This window comes from Python bivittatus, unplaced genomic scaffold (assembly GCF_059951505.1).
Source record: "Python bivittatus isolate LINGU-HERP-01145 unplaced genomic scaffold, Pbiv_v1 ctg000700_np1212, whole genome shotgun sequence".
Classification (NCBI taxonomy): domain Eukaryota; kingdom Metazoa; phylum Chordata; class Lepidosauria; order Squamata; family Pythonidae; genus Python; species Python bivittatus.
The window spans coordinates 59,265,320-59,287,898 of record NW_028277098.1 but is presented as its reverse complement, the minus strand read 5'-3'; the positions used below and the strand labels follow the sequence as shown (position 1 = coordinate 59,287,898).

At 37.4% G+C, this 22,579-nt stretch overlaps 1 protein-coding gene across 1 annotated transcript in view; it reads left to right on the top strand.

The window, feature by feature from the left end:
* TFEB (transcription factor EB) overlaps positions 1-21,819 on the top strand; it is an 84,506-nt gene extending 62,687 nt beyond the window's left edge. The window contains exons 5-10 of the mRNA XM_007431189.4: positions 3,088-3,168; positions 3,952-4,072; positions 4,262-4,318; positions 7,072-7,147; positions 13,543-13,690; positions 15,166-21,819. Coding sequence (XP_007431251.1) covers positions 3,088-3,168; positions 3,952-4,072; positions 4,262-4,318; positions 7,072-7,147; positions 13,543-13,690; positions 15,166-15,615 — 933 coding nt within the window. The 3' untranslated portion in view covers positions 15,616-21,819. The remainder of the gene's footprint in view (positions 1-3,087; positions 3,169-3,951; positions 4,073-4,261; positions 4,319-7,071; positions 7,148-13,542; positions 13,691-15,165) is intronic.
* The last annotated feature ends 760 nt before the right edge of the window (positions 21,820-22,579 follow it).

Genomic DNA, 22,579 nt, shown 5'->3' with positions numbered 1-22,579 from the left:
ACCCAATGATTTTAGATATAGTCGTGTGAAAAAGAAAGTACACCCTCTTTGAGTTCTATGGTTTTATGTATCAGGACATAATAAAAATCATCTGGTCCTTAGCAGTTCTCAAAAATAGGTAAATACAACCTCAGATGAAGAACAACAAATGACATATTACACCATGTCATCATTTATTTTACAAAAAGAAAGCCAAAATGGAGAAGCCATGTGTGAAAAACTAAGTACACTTTATGATTCAATAGCTTGTAGAACCACCTTTAGCAGCAATAACTTGAAGTAATCATTTTCTGTATGAGTATCAGTCTTTCACATCATTGTGGAGGAATTTTGGCCCACTCTTTTTTACAATATTGCTTCAGTTCATTGAGGTTTGCGAGCATTTGTTTATCCACAGCTCTCTTGAGGTCCCGCCACAGCATTTCAGTCAGGTTGAGGTCTGGACTTTGACTGGACCATTGCAACACCTTGATTCTTTTCTTTTTCAGCCATTCCGTTGTAGATTTGCTGGTGTGCTTGGGATCATTGTCCTGTTGCATGACCCAATGTCGGCCAAGCTTTAGCTGTCGAACAGATGGCCTCACATTTGACTCTAGAATACTTTGGTATACAGAGGAGTGCATGGCTGACTCAATGATTGCAAGGTGCCCAGGTCCTGCAGCTGCAAAACAAGCCCAAATCATCACCCCTCCACCACTGTGCTTGACGGTTGGTATGAGATGTTTGTGCTGATATGCTGTGTTTGGTTTTCGCCAAATGTGGCGCTGTGCATTATGGCCAAACATCTCCACTTTGGTCTTGTCTGTCCAAAGGACAGTGTTCCAGAAGTCTTGTGATTTGTTCAGATGCAACTTGGCAAACCTAAGCTGTGCTGCCATGTTCTTTTTAGAGAGAAGAGGCTTTCTCCTGGCAACCCTTCCAAACAAACCATGCTTGTTCAGTCTTTTTCTAATTGTACTGTCATGAACTTTAACATTTAACATGCTAACTGAGGCCTGTAGAGTCTGAGATGTAACTCTTGGATTTTTTGCAATTTCTCTGAGCATTGCAGAGTCTGACCTTGGGGTGAATTTGCTGGGATGTCCACTCCTGGGAAGATTGGCAACTGTCTTGAATGTTTTCCACTTGTGAATAATCTTCCTCACTGTAGAATGATGGACTTTAAATTGCTTGGAAATGGCCTTATAACCCTTCCCAGATTGATGGGCAGCAACAATTGCTTTTCTAAGATCATTGCTGATGTCTTTACTCTTTGGCATTGTGTTAACACAATCCTCAACACTCAAGACCAGCAAACTCCTAAAACTTCAGCTTTTATAGAGGTAGTCACAGTTGCTGATGATCAATTGACCAAGGGCATTGGATTAGCAGCACCTGGCTGCTACTTAGCTTCTTCATACCTATGGAAGCAGTAAGGGTTTACTTAGTTTTTCACACATGGCTTCTCCATTTTGGCTTTCTTTTTGTAAAATAAATGATGACATGGTGTAATGTGTCATGTGTTGTTGTTCATCTGAGGTTGTATTTATCTACTTTTGAGAACTGCTAAGGACCAGATGATTTTTATTATGTCCTGATACATAAAACCATAGAACTCAAAGAGTGTGTACTTTCTTTTTCACATGACTGTAACTATTGTCTCCAACTTCCCTTTTTAGTCAGTTGTTGAGAACTCTGGAGGACCCATCTAGACCCATTTCAGTCAGGTTTCAGACTGGGATGTAGTAAAAGACAACCTTGGTCGCACTTGTAAATGACCTGTGACAGAGCTGGGATGGAGGTGGTACATTCATCCTTGTGTTCCTTGATCTGTCAGTGGCTTTTCATACCGTCAACCACAGTATCCTTCTGGGATGGCTCTGGAAGTTAGGAATCAGGGGCACCATTTTACGGTGGTTCTCTTCCTTCCTTTGTGGCCAGCTCCAGTCAGTGTTGGCAGAGGGAGAGAGCTCATTCCTTAGGCCTCTTTTTTGTGGGGTGCACAGGGTTCAGTGCTGTGTCTCCTCCTATTTAATATTTTCATGAAGCCGCTGGATGAAGTCATCTACCTGTTTGGGATTTGGTATCATCAATATGCCGATGATACCCAATTATACCCCAGGCTGGCCAAGTGAGGCTGTCCGTGTCCTGTCCCATGGATCCAGGGATTTTCCATCTATACTCCCGAATGGAGTGGCAGTTCCCCATTTAAGAGTGTATGCAATCTGAGGGCCCTCTTGGACTCACAGTTCCTGCTTCATGAGCAGAGACAGTTGTGGCCAAAAGGGCTTTGTGCAGCTCCATTTTGTGCACCAGTTGTGCCCCTTCCTGGATCTGGAGGCTGTTCAGACAATTTCTCATGCCTTAGTCATCACATGGTTTGATTACTGCAATGCACTCTACATGGGACTGCCCTTGAAAACCACTTGGAAACTTCCACTGTTCAGCCTGCAGTGGAGCAGGTAAGTGATAGGCATGCCTCATATGCCTTTGTGATACCCCTGCTTCACAAGCTGCTCTGGTTGCTTCCAGGTGCAATTCATGATACTGCTTATGATATATAAAGCCCTACATGGTATAGGGCCTGCTTACTTAAGGGACTGCTATCTTCTGTAGTGTTGGCCCAGCCAGTTTAATCCACCAGGGTTGGTGTATTCCAAGTTCCTTTGATTAAGCGGTGCCATCTGTCAGGATTCCAGAAGCATGCCTCCTCTGTTGTGTTGCTTGCTGTCTGGAATGAGGTTTCCTCTAAGATCTGGGTGGTTTCCCACTGTGATGGTGTTCTGGGGGACCTGAAAAATCTGGCTCTTCTCCCAGGCTTTGAGCTAGGATGGTTGGAGCCCCTTGTTGGGTATATGATATGTTGGTTGTTGTTGACCAGATCTGCCATCTTGTTACATTATATGCTCTATTTTTTTATTATATTTGTTTTGTTTTTTATGCTGTGAGCAGTCCAGAGTCAATTGGAGACAAGCATCTTCAAAGTCAAATCAAACAGTCAAACACTGTCATGTTTCCCATGTCTGTTAATGTATATGCTTTTTTTTTTTAAATCAAAATGCATTTTAAAAAGGGCTATAACTGACAGCCTTTTTGTCCCTATTTCAGATAGATGATGTCATTGAAGATATCATGCAACTGACAACCACTGTGGGGTGTCTTAATCCAGAAATTCATATGCCCAATACTGTGAGTATCTCTGTTTCTGTTGTTTTTTTTAAAACCTCTGGCTTCTAGACAAGGAAGCGGTCATGGGAGACCAATCAAGTAACTGAGATAAAGTGGTTGCATCTGCCTTTTGTTTTTTTTCCAGATGAACAATTTGGAGTCACTGTTTTGTAGGAAACTAATGGAAATACTTATTCATGCAAACATTTTAAAATAGTAAAACCTATTTTCATGTGGCAAGATCTAACATTGTTAGATGGCACAAGTGTAAATACTTGAGCCACTTGCATATAATGAATGGGAGATACATGGCTAGGAAGAATGGGGAAGTTCTGCAAGCCATAGAATATTCTTGTAGAGAATCAGCTCCTCAACCTCTTATGGACTTTTTGCGTAAAAATGGGGGGAAAATGAATTTGTGATTTATGGCTTTGGTGATTAGATAGGATAGATTATAGAAGGAAGAGTATTATGATGTAACTTTAGAGAGAGAGATTAAATATAATTGTATTTATAACTGCTATAAAGAATATTGGAAGTCACTTCTTTGTATCTTTTTTCTTTTAACTTTTTTTTCCTTCTCTTGCATTTTTTGCTTTCTCTTTGCTTGCTTTTTCTTTTTTCTTCCTTACTTTATATTAGTTTGTATTAGTTTTTATCTTCCTTTTTAAATGTTTCAATAAAAATCAGAGAGAGAGAACGAGAGAGAAAGAGAATGAATCAACTCCTCCATTGGCTGGTACTTTCTTATCCTCCATTTTCTGTGTTAAAATAAATGTGTATTTGTCTCCCTTCGTTTTCCAGTTGCCCCTATCCAGCAGCCATATGAATGTCTATAACAGTGACCTTCAGATGACTCCTTCTGTGGTGGGCATTACTAGCAGCTCCTGCCCTGCTGATCTTACCCAAAAGAGAGAGCTTACAGGTAACATGGCAGGTTGTATAGCCAGTGGGTATATGCCCAAATGGCCAGGGCGATTTTTAGTCCTCGCTTTGCCTCAGACTGTAGGTCAGCAGTGAATCTATTTATACACGTGCATGCATATGTGTATAAAATGAAACTTTGTTCTGGTTGGCCCACTGTTTTCATGACAGCTTGTTGTGTTATCTCTAGATGCCGAGAGCCGTGCCTTGGCTAAGGAGCGCCAGAAGAAGGACAATCACAATCTAAGTAAGTGGTGACTGGTTAAAATCATGTGGCTGAAATGCATTCTGCTGTATCTCATTAGCCCTCCGGGGTCTGATTTGTGGGCAGTGATTCAGAAACAGTGTTTTCATGCGCAAGCATGACTGTTCTTCGTTTAGTTATTCTGATGCAGAGAATGTAAAGAGATCAGCTACACTTAATGGCCATTCAATGCACATACAGCTGATTTGCTTTCCTCTGGGCCTCTTGTGTTTTTACCCTGTGCATGATCATGTTTTCGTATAAATATTTTTATCATTTGATTGCTTCACCATCTGACTGGTTCATAGATTTTTTCTTAAAATGTCCTTCTTGGATTTTTTCTCCTTCAGGGGCAGGGAGGGCTATTTTCATGTAATGCATGAATTCATGTAATAGTGCTGCCTTGATCAGGAAAAAATGCAGTTACATATAAAACATATAAAAACCATCCTCTTGTTTGGGGATAATATAATTAAAAAATATGGAAAAAACAACAACAACAACACCCTGTAGTATACTGCTGCTCTTGGATTAAATGAAGAACCCTTCCCTTCTTTTCTGATTGCGTGTGGGGAAGTGACTTAGCTTCTGCTGTGATTCCTTATTATATTACCAGCAGGTAATTTTTTGCAGCAAAAATCCTACTTGGTTTTTATTTGGAGGAGGAATCCCTGGCTGTTTATTATGATGGTTTTGTAATATTTGGCATTTACAAATTTACCAGCAGAGCAGAAGTGAGAGCAATTAGCATACCCATTCCAGTCAGGCTGCAGATACACTATTTTACACAGAGCTCCAGAAAGATGCACTCCACACCCCAAGGCACTTCCATTTCTTTTGCTAATGCTTGGCCTCCCCCCACTTTTCTCTTTCTCTCCCCTGTGATACCAAAATGCATGATACATTTAGAGACACACGCACACATACATTGATACATGCCCGTTACACCTACACATGCAAACATTCAGACCTCCTCTTATCTGTTCATGTGCACCCAGACAAGCACATAGGATGTACCCTAATGAAAATGGGAACCAATGAGTATTATAGTTCTATTGCACAAATGATCTTAATATGCTGCCTGCTTCTTTTTAAGATTTCGTTTGTTGCCTCTTTAATTAGACTAACACATGAAACATTTTGATTATTTAAAAGAGGCAATTAAGTCTTTTGTTAGCAAACATTTCATTTTTAAACATGTAATTGAACAGAGAATTCAGGATAGATAACTAGAAATCAGTTGGTACAAGGTGTTTGTACCATCTCTAGTTCTTTAACTCATATTTGCAGACATACTGCAGAGCCTGACTAAGTAGCGTGTAGGTTTTATAGTACTGAGTTTTAATGCTATGCTGTTGGAAGATCAACACTGTGGAAATGACCTCACTTAAGCATGACTTTTATTAGAGAGCTAGTGAAAAAACTGAATTGATCCTTGCTGTTAAACATGTCTTGAGGAGCATAATACTAGCGTCACTTAGAAGCTTGCATTATATTTAAATGTAGTATCAAAAATCTAAGTTGTTTGTAAATAATAATTTTACTTTGTATCCTTTTATGATTAAATGGCCAGTTATTTCTGCATATGTTGAAAGCATATACTTACATTTTTATCTCTGCATGTAAATTATTCTTAATGCAAAGTTTTTAAAACTACATGAATCATTTTAAAAGAGAATCCTATATTAGAATATACAGAAAATGCCTCTTTTGGGATGATATCTATCATAAAACATCATATATACATGTATTATTTTATATTGTATATATTGGGTACGTTTTTAAATGTTTTGTAGTTTATTTTTTGTTTTATTGTTTGTTTTTGCTGTACATCACCCAGACTCACATTGTTTCAGTTGGGTGGCCTTATAAATTCAATCAGACAATCAATTAATCATTCCTATGCAAACATATTTTCTTTAGACTGAAGTTTTGCATATTGTAATTTATTCTGATTTGATTAAAATTAAAAATAGAGATGAAGGACAGACTAGAGTGTGCATATTCGTTTTTAAATACTTCTTGAATCAAGGCAGAAAGGAGGCAGATTAAATTGTTGGAAGGGAGTGGGGTCTTCTATCAAGAATGCTTTGTTCCTGGTAAGTTCCAGGTTGGCCCCCTTTCTGGTGAGGACACACAATAATTTTTTAGTTGAAGTTTGTAGTTCCAGGGAGAATTTGTAGATATCTAGGAATTTATATGTACTAACAAGCAACTTGATTTTAATTAGGAAGCCTAATGGAAACTGTATTACTTAGCCAGAACAGGTGTTTCATGCTTCCATCAGGAGGGACTTGACATAAGCCTAGCCACCATGATCTGGACGAATTGCAATTTCTATATTGCTTTGCATCCTCACAGAAAGTGCATTGCAGTAATCTAAATGGAAGACAAGCAATATGTGGATTATAATAGCCAAATGAGACCTCCCCAACAAGGGACAGAAATGATAGGTTGTACTGGAACTGCCGAGCTGTGTGAGCATCCAGATGGATTTGCTGTTGTTCCTGTATTGGGATAATGCAAAAGGAGGTCTAAGGAAATTCATCAGTATAGGTCAGGCCCCTCAAACAGAGTTGTTCTCCCTTCTGTCATTGGTTGTCCATTGCTCAAATATTTTATAACTTCTTTAAAATAAGAAACAGCCAGTTATTTATTTCATCATCTTTATACTTGTTTTTTGTTTAACAAAGTTGGTATGTTTTTTAAAATTCTCGATATCTCACACGGGATTTTTTTTCTCTTTCTGCTCTAAGTTGAAAGAAGACGAAGATTCAACATTAATGATCGCATTAAGGAATTAGGGATGCTGATTCCAAAAGCTAGTGATCTGTAAGTTCTAGTAAATGGTTCATGTTTTCCCATTGCCTCTTAGAGAGACAGAAAAGTCCAAATTGAGAAAGAGACAACCAGAATAAAAGTTGGATGGGAGATTATGTTCCTGTGTCTACTGTGTTGAAAACTATATTTTATTTCTGCCTTTAAAAACCACAAACACACCAAACTTCTTTAAATTTCAAATGGAAAATTCTCCAAATCAAAGGAAACTGTGCATAATGACATGAATGTAACTTAAACCACAGTAGCTTACTTTGGTCCCATTTGAAATAGAGGGTTATTTAAAACTTCCAGAAAAATATATGCCTGTTTTACAGCTTTAATTATTGTTAATTGTTTTAAGAGTAAAATATATTGTAAATAGCAATTTACTGTTCCTGGAGACTAAATATAGTATCTGTCAATCCCTGAAAGCAGAGGAGGGGAGGGAAGAGGGGTTGGCAGGGGGTTCCACAGGGGAGTCAAAAAGTCAAGATGGTGACTGACCTTGCAAAAAAAAAAAAAAAGCCCTGCCTTTTTAAATGTGCATTGCATGCTTTAATCACATTGTCTTGGCCTCCATCTTAACTGTTTTTTCATCTTTCCTGTCAATATGCCTGGGGGTTAGTATACATGGGAAGGCTGACCTTATACCTTATAGGTACTCTTTCTTCTGGAGGTGGGGGTGGGGGTGAAACCTACCCTGTTTCTAAAGCTGTTTTACTCCAGTAGGCTTCTGTACGGAGTAACTGTAGCGGGGGGTTGGAGAGAAACCAAATGCAAAAGAGGGAAACAATGGATATGGTTTAGACTTAGCTGTTTTTCCCTTATGCCTGCTCACCCTGTGTTTTGAATTTTCTTCATTTTGTAGTGAGAAAGGCTTTTCAGGTATAAGCCTGTATTTGCACTGAGTGTAGCTAGAATGAGTTCTGAGTAACAATGCCGTAATTGCCAAGAGAACACCAAGCGGTGCAAGGCCGTGTAAGAATAGCACCAGAAAGGAGCTGCAGTGTAGCACTCCCTTAAATAGCCATTGGCTGAGTGAGGAGTTCTTCATACTTCACACACCAGAGCTCTTTGCTATGGAAAGCTTTATAAACAAACTAACACAACAGGCTACATTCAGATTTCAACAAGATGGCTTGTCAAAAACAGCATGTGATCAAGATGACACCTCATATGAGGTTTAGATAAAAGGAACGTTAGTCCTTCACACACATTAGTCCTGTCATACATCAGCTGTATGGAACAGCTTTATTTAATTTCTTCAGTGTAATATTATACCCAAAATGTGAACTATAATCTTTGAAACTTCTGTGCTGTTCTGAATGGGATTTGTTAACCTGTCAGGACTTTTGACTGATTTTTAAAAAACAGACCAGCAAGCTTTAGTAGGTGGTTGCAATTATTATTGTTAGGTTTTTAAAATATGTATAAAATGCATGTACCAGATTTGGAACTGTGATTCCAAAGACATTGTTGTAGTAGAAAAATAATATAGCTTATAAATTGCAGGTGATTGCAAATGAATGAGTGAATATGGAAGCATTTTAAACATGGCTGAAATCTTGCAAGACTGCCACATTTTACAAAATCTCCTGCCAGAACAGGCAATTTTACAGTGTTTTAAAAATATTTTTTATTTAACTTCCACAGGTGCTATCTAGGTGCCTTGTGTGCGTCATGCCAGCCATAACTGCTGTATCCCTGCAGTGTCCACTGATGGAGAAAAAAAATGTTCTGTGACTCACATAAGCACTCATAAGCATGCAATATGGCTGGCTATTGGCGCAGGTTAATTTATTCTATGGAAGTTAGTGCTAGGACATTGTTTTATTGGTTCCTGATGGCTCCCTCCCTATGGAATATTCCCCCAGAGATAAGACTGGTCCCCACCTTGATACTTTTCTGAAAGGCCCTAATGAGGTGGTTTTGTCAGTCGGCCTGGGGACCCCAGGCTGATAGGAAGCCAGTCAAAGGGTTAATTTGAATGTGTTTGTTGCTGCCGGGGGGTAGGGGGTTTATTATTTTTTTCTATTTGGGTTTAATTCTGTAAGCTGCCTGGAATCACTGTGTGTGAGTTGGGCGGCCATATAAATTTGTTTAATAAATAAATCTACAGTGTTCCATCATAGTTGGATACATCTTTTTTGGTACCAATCTTATTTTGTTTTCTGAGAGATTGCTTCACCCACCCAAGCTGGTAAAGCAGCTTAAAAGTCCAGCAATTTTTTTTCGGGGGGGGAGGCAAAATTCTCTATCTGACCCAGAGAAGTCAAGTCATTTGGCCTTAAAAAGTATAATGAATTTTATATATTGTCTCAAATTGTTGGCTGCTCTCTCCATTTGCTTGAAAACTTTCAAGATTATTTTTTTAAATAAATTTTATTAAGTTTTAAAAAGAATATAAAAACTAACACCAACTAATACCAAATAGAGAGAACAAAGAAAAAAAGGAAGAAAAAATCAAAAGCAAAAGTGCAGTGAGGAAGAATGAAAAGAAATAGAAAGAAGAATTTTCCGATTTTTTCTCTAGCAAATATATGCATAATTACAAAATTATCTCTTACTCTATGATTACAAAAAAAGCTAACTTTTTTCTATTATCCATTTTTTTTCTAATCATCAAAGCCACAAGTCATGTGCATTTTTTTCTGTTTCATGCAAAAAGTCTATAAGGGGTCATAAATGTAGTTATTGTCCTTTTTCTCATTCAGGACATTAATTTAGCCATCTTTGCAAGTTCCATCATCCTCACCGACCAGTCCTCCATTGTGGGGAGTGCCGAGCCTTTCCACTTTTGAGCATATAATAGTCTCTCTGCAGTTGTCATATATATAAATAAAATTCCACGAATTTTTTCTAGTTGCCTGTCCATTAGTCCCAAAAGAAAAGTCTCTGATTTCCGTTGTACTTTAACCTTTAAAATCTTCTGAATTATGCATGTATTTGTATCCAATTTTTTTTGGCTTTTTTACATGTCCACCAAACATGATAGAATGTCCCTTCATGTTGTTCACATTTCCAGCAAAAATTTGAAATACCTTTATATATTCTCAACAATTTCTCTGGTGACAAATACCAATGATACATCGTTTTATAAAAATTCTCTTTAAGACTAGAGCATAATGTAAATTCCAGTCCTTTCAACCAAGTACTTTTCCACTGATCCATTTGTATATTATAGCCAAAATTTTTAGCCCATTTTATCGAACATCCTTTCACTTGTTCTTCTGCTGTCTCATATTTCACCAAAAATTTATGTTTTAGCAATAACATGTTCATCAAAACTCAGTCTTACTTTGTTCAAAACCAGAAAATCTTTTATCCACTTTAAACCTTTCTGATAATTATACATAAGAAAACCATTGACAAGTACAGTATATCCTTCTATTGTCAAATCTTCTTTTGATTTTATTTTATAATCCCCTTGAAAGAATTCTAGTACATCACTCTAAATTAACCGTTTATGTTTACTGATCATTTCTCATCTATAAAATGCTTCTTATGTTGAAAGCCACAAAGATATTTTTGGGCAGAACCTAAATTTATATTTATTCCATACTCTAAGGGTGCCTGACATAATGATTTTTGAAGTCTACATTAACCTTAGCTTTGTCATACCATAGATATCCATGCCATCCAAGTCTCAAATCATGTCCTTCTAACTCCAATAGCCTTCTATTTCATAACAGCACCCACTCTTTCACCCAAACTATACAATAGGCAGCAAAGTATAATTTTAAATCTAGTAGAACCAATCCTCCTCTTTCTTTTGCAATACCTTATATTTGACTTGGGTTTTTTTCCCTTGTCATAGAAATTTAGATATATTCTTCTGCCATTGTTTAAATGGTACATCAGTTGTCAAAACAAGTATTGTCTGAAACAAAAATAACATTCTATGTAAAACATTCATCTTAATCACAGAGATTCTATCCAACAGTGACAATTATAGTTTGTCCCATCTTAACATATCTTTTTTAACTTCATTCCATGTCTTAATGTAGTTATTATGAAATAACAATTCATATTTGTCATAGTTATACCCAAGTATTCTATCTTCTTCTTAGTCTTAAAACCCATTTTATTTATCAATTTTGTTTGATCTTGTATCTTCATGTTTTTTGTTAACATCTTTGTCTTCCATTTATTAATCTTGAAACCTGCTAAGGTCCCAAATTCTTTTAATTTATTCATTAAAACTTCAATTTCCTTTAAGGGGTCTACCAAAACCAAGTCATCTGCAAAAGCTCTTAACTTGTATGACTGTTTTTTCATCTTTACGCCTACGATCCTCTAATCTTGTCTTATATTTCAATTCACTATTTCAAGAACTAAAATAAACAAAAGAGGAGACAGTGGGCAATCTTGTCTTGTTCCTTTTTGTATCTCACATGGTTTAGGTAAATATCCATTAACAAATATTTGTGCTGTCTGTGAAATATAAATCCACCCATTTTATAAAATTATCTCCAAAATTCATATCTTCCAAAACCTCAAACAAGAAAGTCCAGTTCAAATTATCAAAAGCCTTCTCTGCATCTAAAAAGAGTAATGCGGTTTGTTTTTCATTATGTTGTTCCAAATATTCCAAATTATCCAACACAGTTCTAACATTGTCTTTCAACTGTCTTTTAGGTAAAAACCCACACTGATCCTCATGAATCAATTCTCACAAAATTATTTTCAGTCTTTCAGCTAAAATCATTGTAAATAATTTATAGTCATTATTCAACAATGATATTGGTCTGTAATTCCTTGCTAAAGTCAAGTTTTGTCCTTCTTTAGGTATTAATGTTATATTAGCCTCTTTCCAAGTTTCTTGTATGTTTCCACCCTGTAAAATAGAATTCATCGAATTTTGTAACGGTTGGAAAAAATCATTTTCAAAGCATTTATAATACAAACTCAGTAATCCACCTGGCCCAGGTACCTTCCCTGGTTCACTCTTCCCTTATCATTATAGGTCCATTCATAATTTGTCTTTGTTCTTCTGTAATCCTTGGTAAATTTTGTTTTCTCAGATATTCATATATTTTCTCCAACGGAATGTCATGTCCTTTATACATACTAGAGTAGTATTGATAAAATGTTTTTTGTATGGCCATGTTATCCGTTAATACAGTGTCTCCCTCTTGTAGTTTCAATATCATTCTCTTTTCTTTTTCTTTTCAGTCTGTAAACCAACCATTTCCCTGGTTTATTCACAAATTCAAAATTTCTTTGCTTTGCATAGTTCAATTTTATTTTCATTTCTCTTATTGTTAACATAGATGACTGTTGCTGTAAAATCTTAATTTGTTGGGAGATATTTGTATTCCCAGGGGAATTCTTTAATTCTACTTTTCCTTTAATCTCATCCAAAATATTTTGTATTTTCTCTTGCCTCTTCTTCTTAAGTTCAGAGTTATATTGTATCAGATAACCCCTAATAAAGGCTTTGCTTGCATCCCAAACCATTCTCATGTCAGTACCTTTATTTAAATTGTTTTCAAAAAATTGTTTTAATTTCTTTTTGCAGTCCTCAACAATTTCATCTTTCTGTAACAACACTTCATTTAATCTCCATTTGAAAGAGTTAAATTTTCTGTCATAAACCAAACTCATAGGATTATGGTCTGAGAAAGTCTTTGGTAAAATCTCTACCTTAGAAATTTTGGTAGACAAGTATCTTGAAATCCAAATCATTATCTATTATTGAAAAAGTTCTCTGTCTTTTTGAAAAATAGTTGTACTGTCTTGAACTACCATTCTTCTGTCTCCATACATCAACTAGCTCTAAATTGCCCATCAAATCAAAGAAAACTTTTGGTAATTTACCTTGAGTAATTTTAATATTTTTCTCAGAAATCCTGTCCAGTTAGGGGGAAACCACTCCATTCCAATCCCCCATAAGAAAAGTCCATTAATCTCTCCATAAATTGTTTATAAAGTCATTTTATCTTCATTTGGAGCATAAACTTCTAAGACCATGGTTTTAACCCCATATAATGTAAATTCTACTCCAACAAATCTACCGTGTTCATCAGTTAATACAAGTTCTGGGTTTAGCTGAGGATTAATATACAAAACAACTCCATTTCTCTTCTTAATATCCACTGAGATAAATTCTTCACTCAAAGTTTTATAGGTCAAATATTTTATATCTTTTTTCCTGGTATGAGTCTCTTGTAAGCAAATAATATCTTGTTTTAATTTTTTTCAAATAATATTTTTTTTCTTCTGAGGAGCATTTGCTCCATTTATATTCCATGTTAAACATTTGTAATCTATAGTCGGGCCAAAAATTTAGAAACAAAAAAAACCAAAAACCCTTTCAAGATTAAACAGATTATGAGCAAAAACGTTTCTGAATCTAGAAGTAATCTTTTGGAAGGGTAACAGTCTTTTCCTTTGCTTTATTCCAGAGATGTGCGCTGGAACAAAGGGACAATCCTGAAAGCCTCTGTTGATTATATCAGGAGGATGCAGAAAGACTTGCAGAGATCACGAGATCTTGAGAATCATTCTCGGCGTCTGGAAATGGCCAACAAGCAGCTTTGGCTTCGTATACAGGTAAACCCCATGTCTTGTTCTTGTACTGCCTAAGGTATTTTTATGTGCTTGTAGAAACTGCCTTTTTTAAAATTACCTCATTAAAAATAGTTTAGCTGAATTCTTCTATTTGAAAGTCTTGATTCATGTTGTCATGCCAGGAAAAAGCATAAAAGAGATTCATAACACAGCTGCAAAGCCAATTCTTATAGTGATAGTCATTTCTGTGTGACCCCTGATGGAATTCAGTGATTGCCTGAAAATCATACCATGTGTTCTTTTTCAATCCAACATTGCTCTTACGTGGTGATGGGGCATCCAAGGAGCAGAAACAGCTAAGATTGCTTGTCAATTTTGGAAAGACATGCCCTTGTTTATGGAAATGTTTCATTTTCGATCTCTTTTTCCACCCTGAACTTCTCTGGGCTACATGTGGTTCCCATGGCCTATTTGCAGCTCCCCAGCTCCTGATTTTGCTGCTGAAAAGTATGACTGCTTCTGTTTTGACTGGAAATGGGACAATTTGTCATTCAGAGGTCCCATCCCACATTCAAAACTTAGGAAAACACCAAAAAAATGACTGAAAAAAAAATCAGCCACTCCCCTTTTGGTGCTTTCACCTGTGACTGTCTAGCTCAGTGTTTCTCAACCTTGGCAACTTTAAGAGATGTGGACTTCAACTTTCAGAATTCCCCAGCCAGCCATGTTGGCTGGGGAATTCTGGGAGTTGAGGTCCATACCTCTTAAAGTTGCCAAGGTTGAGAAACATTGGTCTAGCTAGTTGGGAAGTGAGTTAATGGCTTCTGAATTTAGAAAGTTGCCTATCAACGCTGTGCTCTACTTGGTGCAGGAAAACATTTAAAACTATTAAAGCCTTTATAAACTCAAATACAAAATGAAACCAGGTAAGGAGAACATACAGAGCATGGTTTCTGAATTTTTTTCCAGCCCCTGAACAGCACCTTTACCCTGGTTCATGTAATCAGGAGGGAGGGGGACTTAAAAATGTATAAGTTGGCAAAATACTTGATTGCTGCCCAACTGCCTCTTCCATAGGGATACACTGAGGAATTTTTTTTCTGGATTTTTTTTCTCCACAACCCTAAGCTAGATCTGGCAGTCTAAATTTGGTTTTGTTCCATTCTGGTTTTGGAGAGCTATCCTGCTGACAGACTGAGCCTTGGACCCTTTACATCAATTCTTTTCAATATTTTCTTAGATTGAAAAAAATGAAAAAAAAATTGGAAAAGATAATGTAGCTGTATACAAGGTTTTACATGTATAAACTTTGCCCTCTGGATTCAAAGACTGCTGTTTATTGAGCATACTATACCTGTCCAATGTGGAAGGCCCCCAAGCATGTATCATACAGTTGTTATTTGTTGCACATTGTTGTCTATTCATGGTTGATTAGAGCAGGGGCGGTGGTGGCTGTGCTTATATATCTTATGCTTTTCTTTTGTAAGAATTCTTTATCTTGGTGCTTTGTCCTCAAGGAGCTGGAGATGCAGGCTCGAGTCCATGGGTTACCAACCATTTCACCCTCTGGCATGAACATGGCTGAACTAGCTCAGCAGGTGGTGAAGCAAGAAACCTCTGGAGAGGAGGGGACAACAGAGATCTTACAACAGCCACAACTCCATGCTGAACAGGAAGCTCAGCACCAGCCTCACTTTGCTCCTCCTCCACAGTCCCCTTATCATCAGCTGGACTTTACCCATAGCCTGAGCTTTGATGACAGTTGTAGAGGCTTTCATGACCCACTGGACCCCAGCCAAAATGTCTCTTTCCCCTCCTTGTCCAAGAAGGAGCTAGACTTGATGCTAATGGAGGATACTATGCTTCCTGTGGCTTCTGACCCCTTGTTTTCCACTGTGTCCCCAGAAGCTTCCAAGGCTAGCAGTCGCAGAAGCAGCTTCAGCATGGAAGACACTGATATGTTGTGAAGCCCTCTAGGCAGATTAGGAATTTGATATTGTTTATTTGTGAAAATTCTTCATTTGACTTATCTCTTTAGACTTCCTCAAAGACTTATGAGGTTAATAAGAAATGCATCCTGAATCAGAGATGGTTTGTGTACTGGAGGGAATGGGAGAATCCTTAGCACAAAGGTTTGTCCACAGTTCGTGAAATCTCCTCTGCCTTGATTTGCCAAAATTGAACAATCCGGCCTCATCTTCCATGATTACATGATTAATGTGGTCAATCTGATTCCTGCAGATCTCTCAGGTGCCCTGTGCCCTTCATACTCTAGCCCCACAAAGCCAGTTAGAATATTTTCATAACAATATGATTTTGGTATGGACATCCAGGCAGCAGAGTGCCCTGTTTGACAAGCAGTGTTAATCAAGGCTTGGCATTCATTTGACCAGTGAATAGCTTAAGATCAACTGTACCTGTCGCCACCTTTTGATTTGTTATCACCAGGCCAGTGGGAATAATGTTTTCTTCAGGTGTGCTTCATACTGGAGCTCTTTTTTATATTGGACAGGAACACTCAATATGCTCTGTAGAGGGCTGGGGGATGTCACTAGCTGACCCTGTGTAGTGATGGATGGTGATTTTTAATCCTTTGAGAGTGGAAGAGACTATAACAACATTCATAGAACCTTTTTAATATTTTAAACCTAAGTGGAATACAACAGCCTTAATCAATGACTTGCACTTTGTTAGAACTTGATAGTTTTTAGCCTAAATTTTGGGTTAGGCCTCTCCTCTGCTTTCCTGAATCTTTTTGGCATCAGTCCTTGACAGCTTAATGGCCATGCAGGAGTAGAAATGTATGAGCACCTGGGGGCATTTCAAAGGCTTTTACTGTCACCAGTCATCCAAGAGAATGGGCAAATTGTTTTGCTAATTTGAACTAGATTTTACTTTTCATTCTTTTCTGCTTCTCAATGGAAGAAGTGATTGGTCTGATGAGAGTAAGGCTGGGTAGTGTTTTTGTATTTGAGAAGCATCAAATGATATTATTTGATTTATATTAAGCTTGTTAGTCTATATTGTTCCTCTTGAACTTCCAACTTGTATGATTTAGAGTCCTGTTAATTTGTTTCTGAATTTAGGGCTGTGGAGATACATAGATGAATGTATACTTTAAGTCTAATTCCACTTACTATGATTATTGAAGGGGTTTAAAGTAGAGCAGTCATAGCTCAGTAGTAAAACACAAAGGACACATGCATCAAGACCCAGGTTTCATCATCACTATTTCCAACTAAATATATCTTGTAACAGATAGTAAGACTGGAGACCCAGTATAAATCAGAGCAGGTGAGACCTAGGCTACATCCACACAGCTGTTTTGCCCTTTCTTCTCTTGTACCAAAGCCAGCAGGAAATCATATTGCCTTAAATCTTGCTGTCCCCACAGCATCCCTTTATACTGCACACAGAACAGTTCGGTGCTGAGCTGCTGATGTACAGCAGTTCATTCGAAGGGCTGTGATTGATGGTTCTCTTGGCTGATATTCCAGCCCTGACCAACTTCATCACATGAAAAACCTCCTCCAGTTGGCATGCACAATACTCTGATTACTCCATGTACTGCATTTTTTTTTCTTTTCTGTTTCTCATCACACTCTTGACTGATTGAACTCTTTTTTTTTTATTATTTCTTGAAATTATGGGAGGATGGTTCAACCTATCAACCACTAGATGACGGTAGTAAAGAGTTTTTGTATCACCTGGCTGCCATCTAGTGGTTGCCCAGATTGTGCAGCTACTGAATCAATGCTGTTGAAGAACTAGGTTTCAGAAAGGTGTTTTGTTGTAGAGATTGTATAGGAGCTATAAACTACCCAAATAACATTATGTGAGAAGCCAGGGCTCCTGAGACCAACACCCACTGGAAACAGAATTCTTTGCCAGGCAGGGTACAGAAGTATAAGTGACGAATCCTTTCAGTTGCACTTCTAAGATGTCATGTGCATCATGCACCCTATATAACTTGCACATAGCATCCAGAGGCATGATAAGAGAGAAAACACCACTTTCAGGATGGAGCAACTAAAGCCATCTTCAGGTTGCCTCACCTTCAGGTGGACAATGAGATCCAGGTAGTAGCATATGGACATGTTCTATGGAATCAGGGATGGGTTTAGCCTAAGGCCAAAAAGGCACTGGCCCAGGGCGCCAAAGCTTAGGAGACACCAGCGTTGCCCTTCTGTCCCAATCATTCTGAAAACGCAAATCTTTATATTGGTGGGATGTGCCATCAGTCAGTGTCATCTTGGGGTGCCATATACCCTTGAGCTGACACTGTCTGGGAATGATTAGTGAGGGCATAGGGAATGGCCTTGAAGGAAAGGAGGAAGAGCTGACCAAAGGCAATGGTCAGATAAGAGGGGCTTGAGCCCTGGCCAAGAAAATAACTTGATAAAAGATCTCAGACAAGCCCCTCCTTAATTCACATAAAGATAAAGTGAGGGAAGGGGAAGCACATTCAGACTTGCAAGATTCTGTTGTTATAGCTATTAAAATAGAAGTAATCCTGACCTATATGGCGCTGGTTTCTTAGTCTGGTCTGTCTTATTGGGCTGACACCATCCTTGCACCAAGACAAGGATACTGTGTGGATTTGCTCTTAGAAGAACTGCTAGTCTAACTTGGCATACATCAACTTTTAACTTTTGTTAAAACAAAATGTTTTAACATTTTAAAGAACCCCTTTCTCGAATGGATAGTTCATAAAATTCTGAATCATTTAGCAAAGAATATTCCAACAGCAAATACATTTCAGACAAACCAGTGTGTTCTGTACCCTAGAATGTGGTGTTTGTAGCTTTTTAGTACACTTTTTGCACAGTCAAAGCAGTTTTTCACTGAACTTTTAGTCATTGCAACTCTTGCAATTCTTTTGTTTCTTAATAGCAATGATGTGTTTGCACTTAATAAAGAGAGTGGATACTTCGATTCAAGAAGGAACAGTATGATCAGAAAGCCAAGTTTTTGAAAAAAAAACTTTTTAGGGATGGATTATTACTATACACAACTGTGTAATCACAGGTGCCAATTATTATTATGGTTGGTTGCACAGTCAGCCAGATATTTAGACTGGATTTGGCATTTTTACCTACCTATTTCGTTGTTGTTGTTGTTATTTCATTCTTTGGAGGTTGTACACTCTCCTGTTCTGCATCTCTACCACATGCATACTCATCTAAATATCTATCTCTGGCCTTTTAGAGATGGATGGAGAGAGAGATATCAGTAGATCAGTACACAAATGCAGCATGAGAGTTCCATAGCCTCCAAATAATGAAATCATCATCATCTTGGAAGTTAGCCAAATGCTATCAGCTAGGAAAGGACATTGCAACATCAGTTGTCACTAATCCTACTGTAAACAAAATCTAATACATGCTTGTGTGGTGGTTGCATGCATATTTCATGTAGCAGTCACAAACCCATTACGTGCAATGGAGGGGAGATTAGAGAGGAAAGCCTATCATTTTAACTAAAGGATACCTGCTGAATTTTGCCAATAGCACAATTCAGGAGAGGGCTCGATGACCCATGTAACTGGAACATTTTCAGTTCTGTGGGTTTGGATAATGCCAAGTGACCATATTGCATTAAGATATCTGTGTTGTGAAAATATTTAAGCCTTTTGTGCCAAAGGATCTTGTGTAAAGTGCAAGGTTGCCATTTGCTCCATTTATTTCTTTTCTAATTTACTTCAGTTTTAATCCAGAATATATAAGGCTAGGAAGCCCATGATTTTATGTGGCCTTATGTGAAATACTGTATGTGTAGTTTTGGAATCTTTGGTAACTGAGAAAGCAATGAATGGGATACACTTAGAACTTCAGAGACTTTGAGCAACAGATTTTAGATAAGGTGCAACTTTCCTCTGTGGAGGAATCGTTCTTTAGAACATTGTGGCAGTTGTGCAACCTTCCTCAATGTGAGGTCTTCAGGTTGTGCAGGGATAACAAACCCCCCAATTCTCATCCAGTATGAGTACAGCAAGCAGTTTGCAGAAGCCTGCACACATATTATAGGCATCTCTTGGCAGTATATAAACATCCTCTTCCTATCTGTACCTCATTGTTATTTCTCATTTTAGTATATTTTTCTTTCTTAAGGTCTGCACACCAATTTGCAACTACCCCATCTTCTAAAAAATATTTAAATTATTCTGTACAGTAAGACTACTTCTTCCTCTTTCCATTAAGTGAGGAAGGAGTTTAGGGGCTTGTACTTGTAATGACTAGCAGTTTTAGTCATATAGGAAGGCGCATATTCAGCCTTGTGGCACCAAACCCAATTTGATTTTAGTTTTTGATTTTTGCACCATGATATCAGTTGCACAATTTGAAATTCATTACTGTGTAAGGAAATATATGTATTTGATTGTGTGTGTGTGCATGCACACACATGCACACACGCAAATGACTTACTGAGAAGGAATTTGTTGGAACCATAAAACCAGATGGCACTCCAGGCTTTCAGTGCCAGGATCTCTAGGTTCCACTATCCTGTACTAACAGATTCAGGTATTTAAAAGCATGTCTCATAAAAATTCTGCTATACATTTATATGAAATGTCCATGGAAGGATTGTGGTCATTCTCCAAATCCACTGTAGGCCCTCTGAGACGCTGTGTTTGTATACTCTTGAGCTAGAGAGGGAATATTGTGAACCTCTGTCAAATAGCTACTGTGCCATATTTGCAACAACATGTATGGCAGATTGGATGAATCTGTTTAGTGCCTGTGTACAGTGCATGACATCCTTGGGGTCTTGTGCCTTCTGCCTGTGAAAGTAAGTTAAATTACACAGAATAACAGAAGTTTAGAATTGGTTGGTGTTATGCAATAATCTAATGCAACCTTGTTCAATGGGTATCTTCAGTCACCTCAATTGTCATAAACAACACTGAATGTGTGAATTTGTACTAGAATATCTTTTGATACGAGGAATGTACTAAAAGATACGTTGCACCTGTAATTCATATCAGAAAGTATTTTTTTAAAAAAATGAGAGAAAGAAGTGAATAACTTATTGAAAGTGATTTGGGGGTTTTTTGGTCCACTGTAAGTATTCCATTTTAGAATGCTATGTTATGAGGTGTTTCTGCAGATATATAATGTAATTATTTACATGTATTGTGCAGTGTGTATGACTGATTTTCAAGGTATGGCATGGGAACTGAATGTGAATATATTTGCTCAGAAAGCCTTGAACCACTTGTTTTCCTCAGGATTAAAAACTGTCTTTGTGATTCCTCCTTGTACAAGTCATAAAAATGATGTAATCTGTGAAGCTAAACGTTGAAACCTAGGTCAAAGATTTGTATATGTTCTCTTCCCATACCACTAGGCTAGCATGCACCATAAGAAAGTATATATTTTGAGTATATACTGTTGTATTACAAATCACAAGGGCAAAATATAAATGGATGACATGCATATTGTGTGTAGATCCTAACTGGAGTGGAGACAATCTTTCAGTTTGAGAATTTGGCGGGGGGGGGGGAATCCTTATATGAGAATTAATCATACTTTTTGTTGTTAAAAAAAGTTACTTTAAGAAAAAGGAAAAGAAAAATGCACTATGCTCTGATTCTGAAATGTTACTACTGTTTTATAAATAAATGTTTAAAGTAATGGACTGGAACAGAGGAAAAAAAATCATTAAATTTATTTATTTAATATCAGTTGATATATTATTTGCCTGTTTTGGAATAGGAGGAGCTCACTAATGCATTAATACCACTAACATTGTAAAAAATTTTTACAGGGCTTCCTAGCGCTGAATGATAATGTCCCAAGTAGTTTGAGGAAAATGGTACCTTTTGTAAACATCTTTTTTTCCAATGATTTCAGTTTTCTTTGCTTGTCACAAAAATAATGTGGAAGAGAAAGATGGTATTATTTGTAATAAATCCTGAAAAGAACCATATTGTTATCCCTAAATTATGCTATTTTAGGAAAAAATAGTACTTGAAAAATGAGCTCATTTTGGTCTGAGAAAAGGTGTAAGACAACCTCCTTTACTGTGGAAACCTGAGTAAAGAATGTTCCAAGTACAGCAAGCATCTTTTGCTAGCATCTTTTGTGCATCTTTTGCTTTGAAATACTGTACTTCTACTCCCCTTTGTTGACACTTGTCAAACTACAGACTTCGCGTAATGAAAAAAGCCATGCAAATATTCTGTTCTGCTTTCAGTTTTTTTCAGCTGGAAAATATTTCAACATTATGTCAAACCTAAGGAGAAGGGAAGATTAGATTTTGCTTCAAAGATTTAGGTTAACTGTATCATATCCAGTTCCATTAACCACATCCTATTGCTGTACATCTCTTTGTCTCCTCATTTTAGTTAGTGGCAATGTGAATTTGAAAATAATTTAAAACATTATATAAGGAAAAAGGGTCCTTTATACTTGTAACTGGTGTAGTGGTTTAAAAGTTGGGCCTGGACTGGGGAAACCCTGATTCAAGTCCAGCCACAGTCATGGAAACTTGATGATTTTGAACTAATCACTCTCTCAGCCCAATCTCACAGGGTGGTTGCTGTAGAGATAAAATGAGTGAAGATCCTCATTTTAAATCCAACAAATAAACAAACATGGTAAATCTATGCTCAGTCACCTCCAAAATGCAATCTGATCAGTTGGTGATCTTGGGAGCTCCCCTTCCCATTTTCCAGGACCACCAACTGATCAGCCTGACTCAGCTCACTGTTAATAGTAGGAGGAAACCAATAATCTGCAATGAGCCTTCAGGGAGAAGGAGCCTTAGGATTTTCCTCTCTCTGTCTACACTATAGCTACACTATTGATAGCTACACTATTTATATTAATATTAATAGCTACATTATTGAGCGAAATGCTTGTGTTTCCCTCCCAGTGTTTGACTTATAATTGGTGGAGTAGCAGGAAGCCAACAATTGACAAGGCCCTC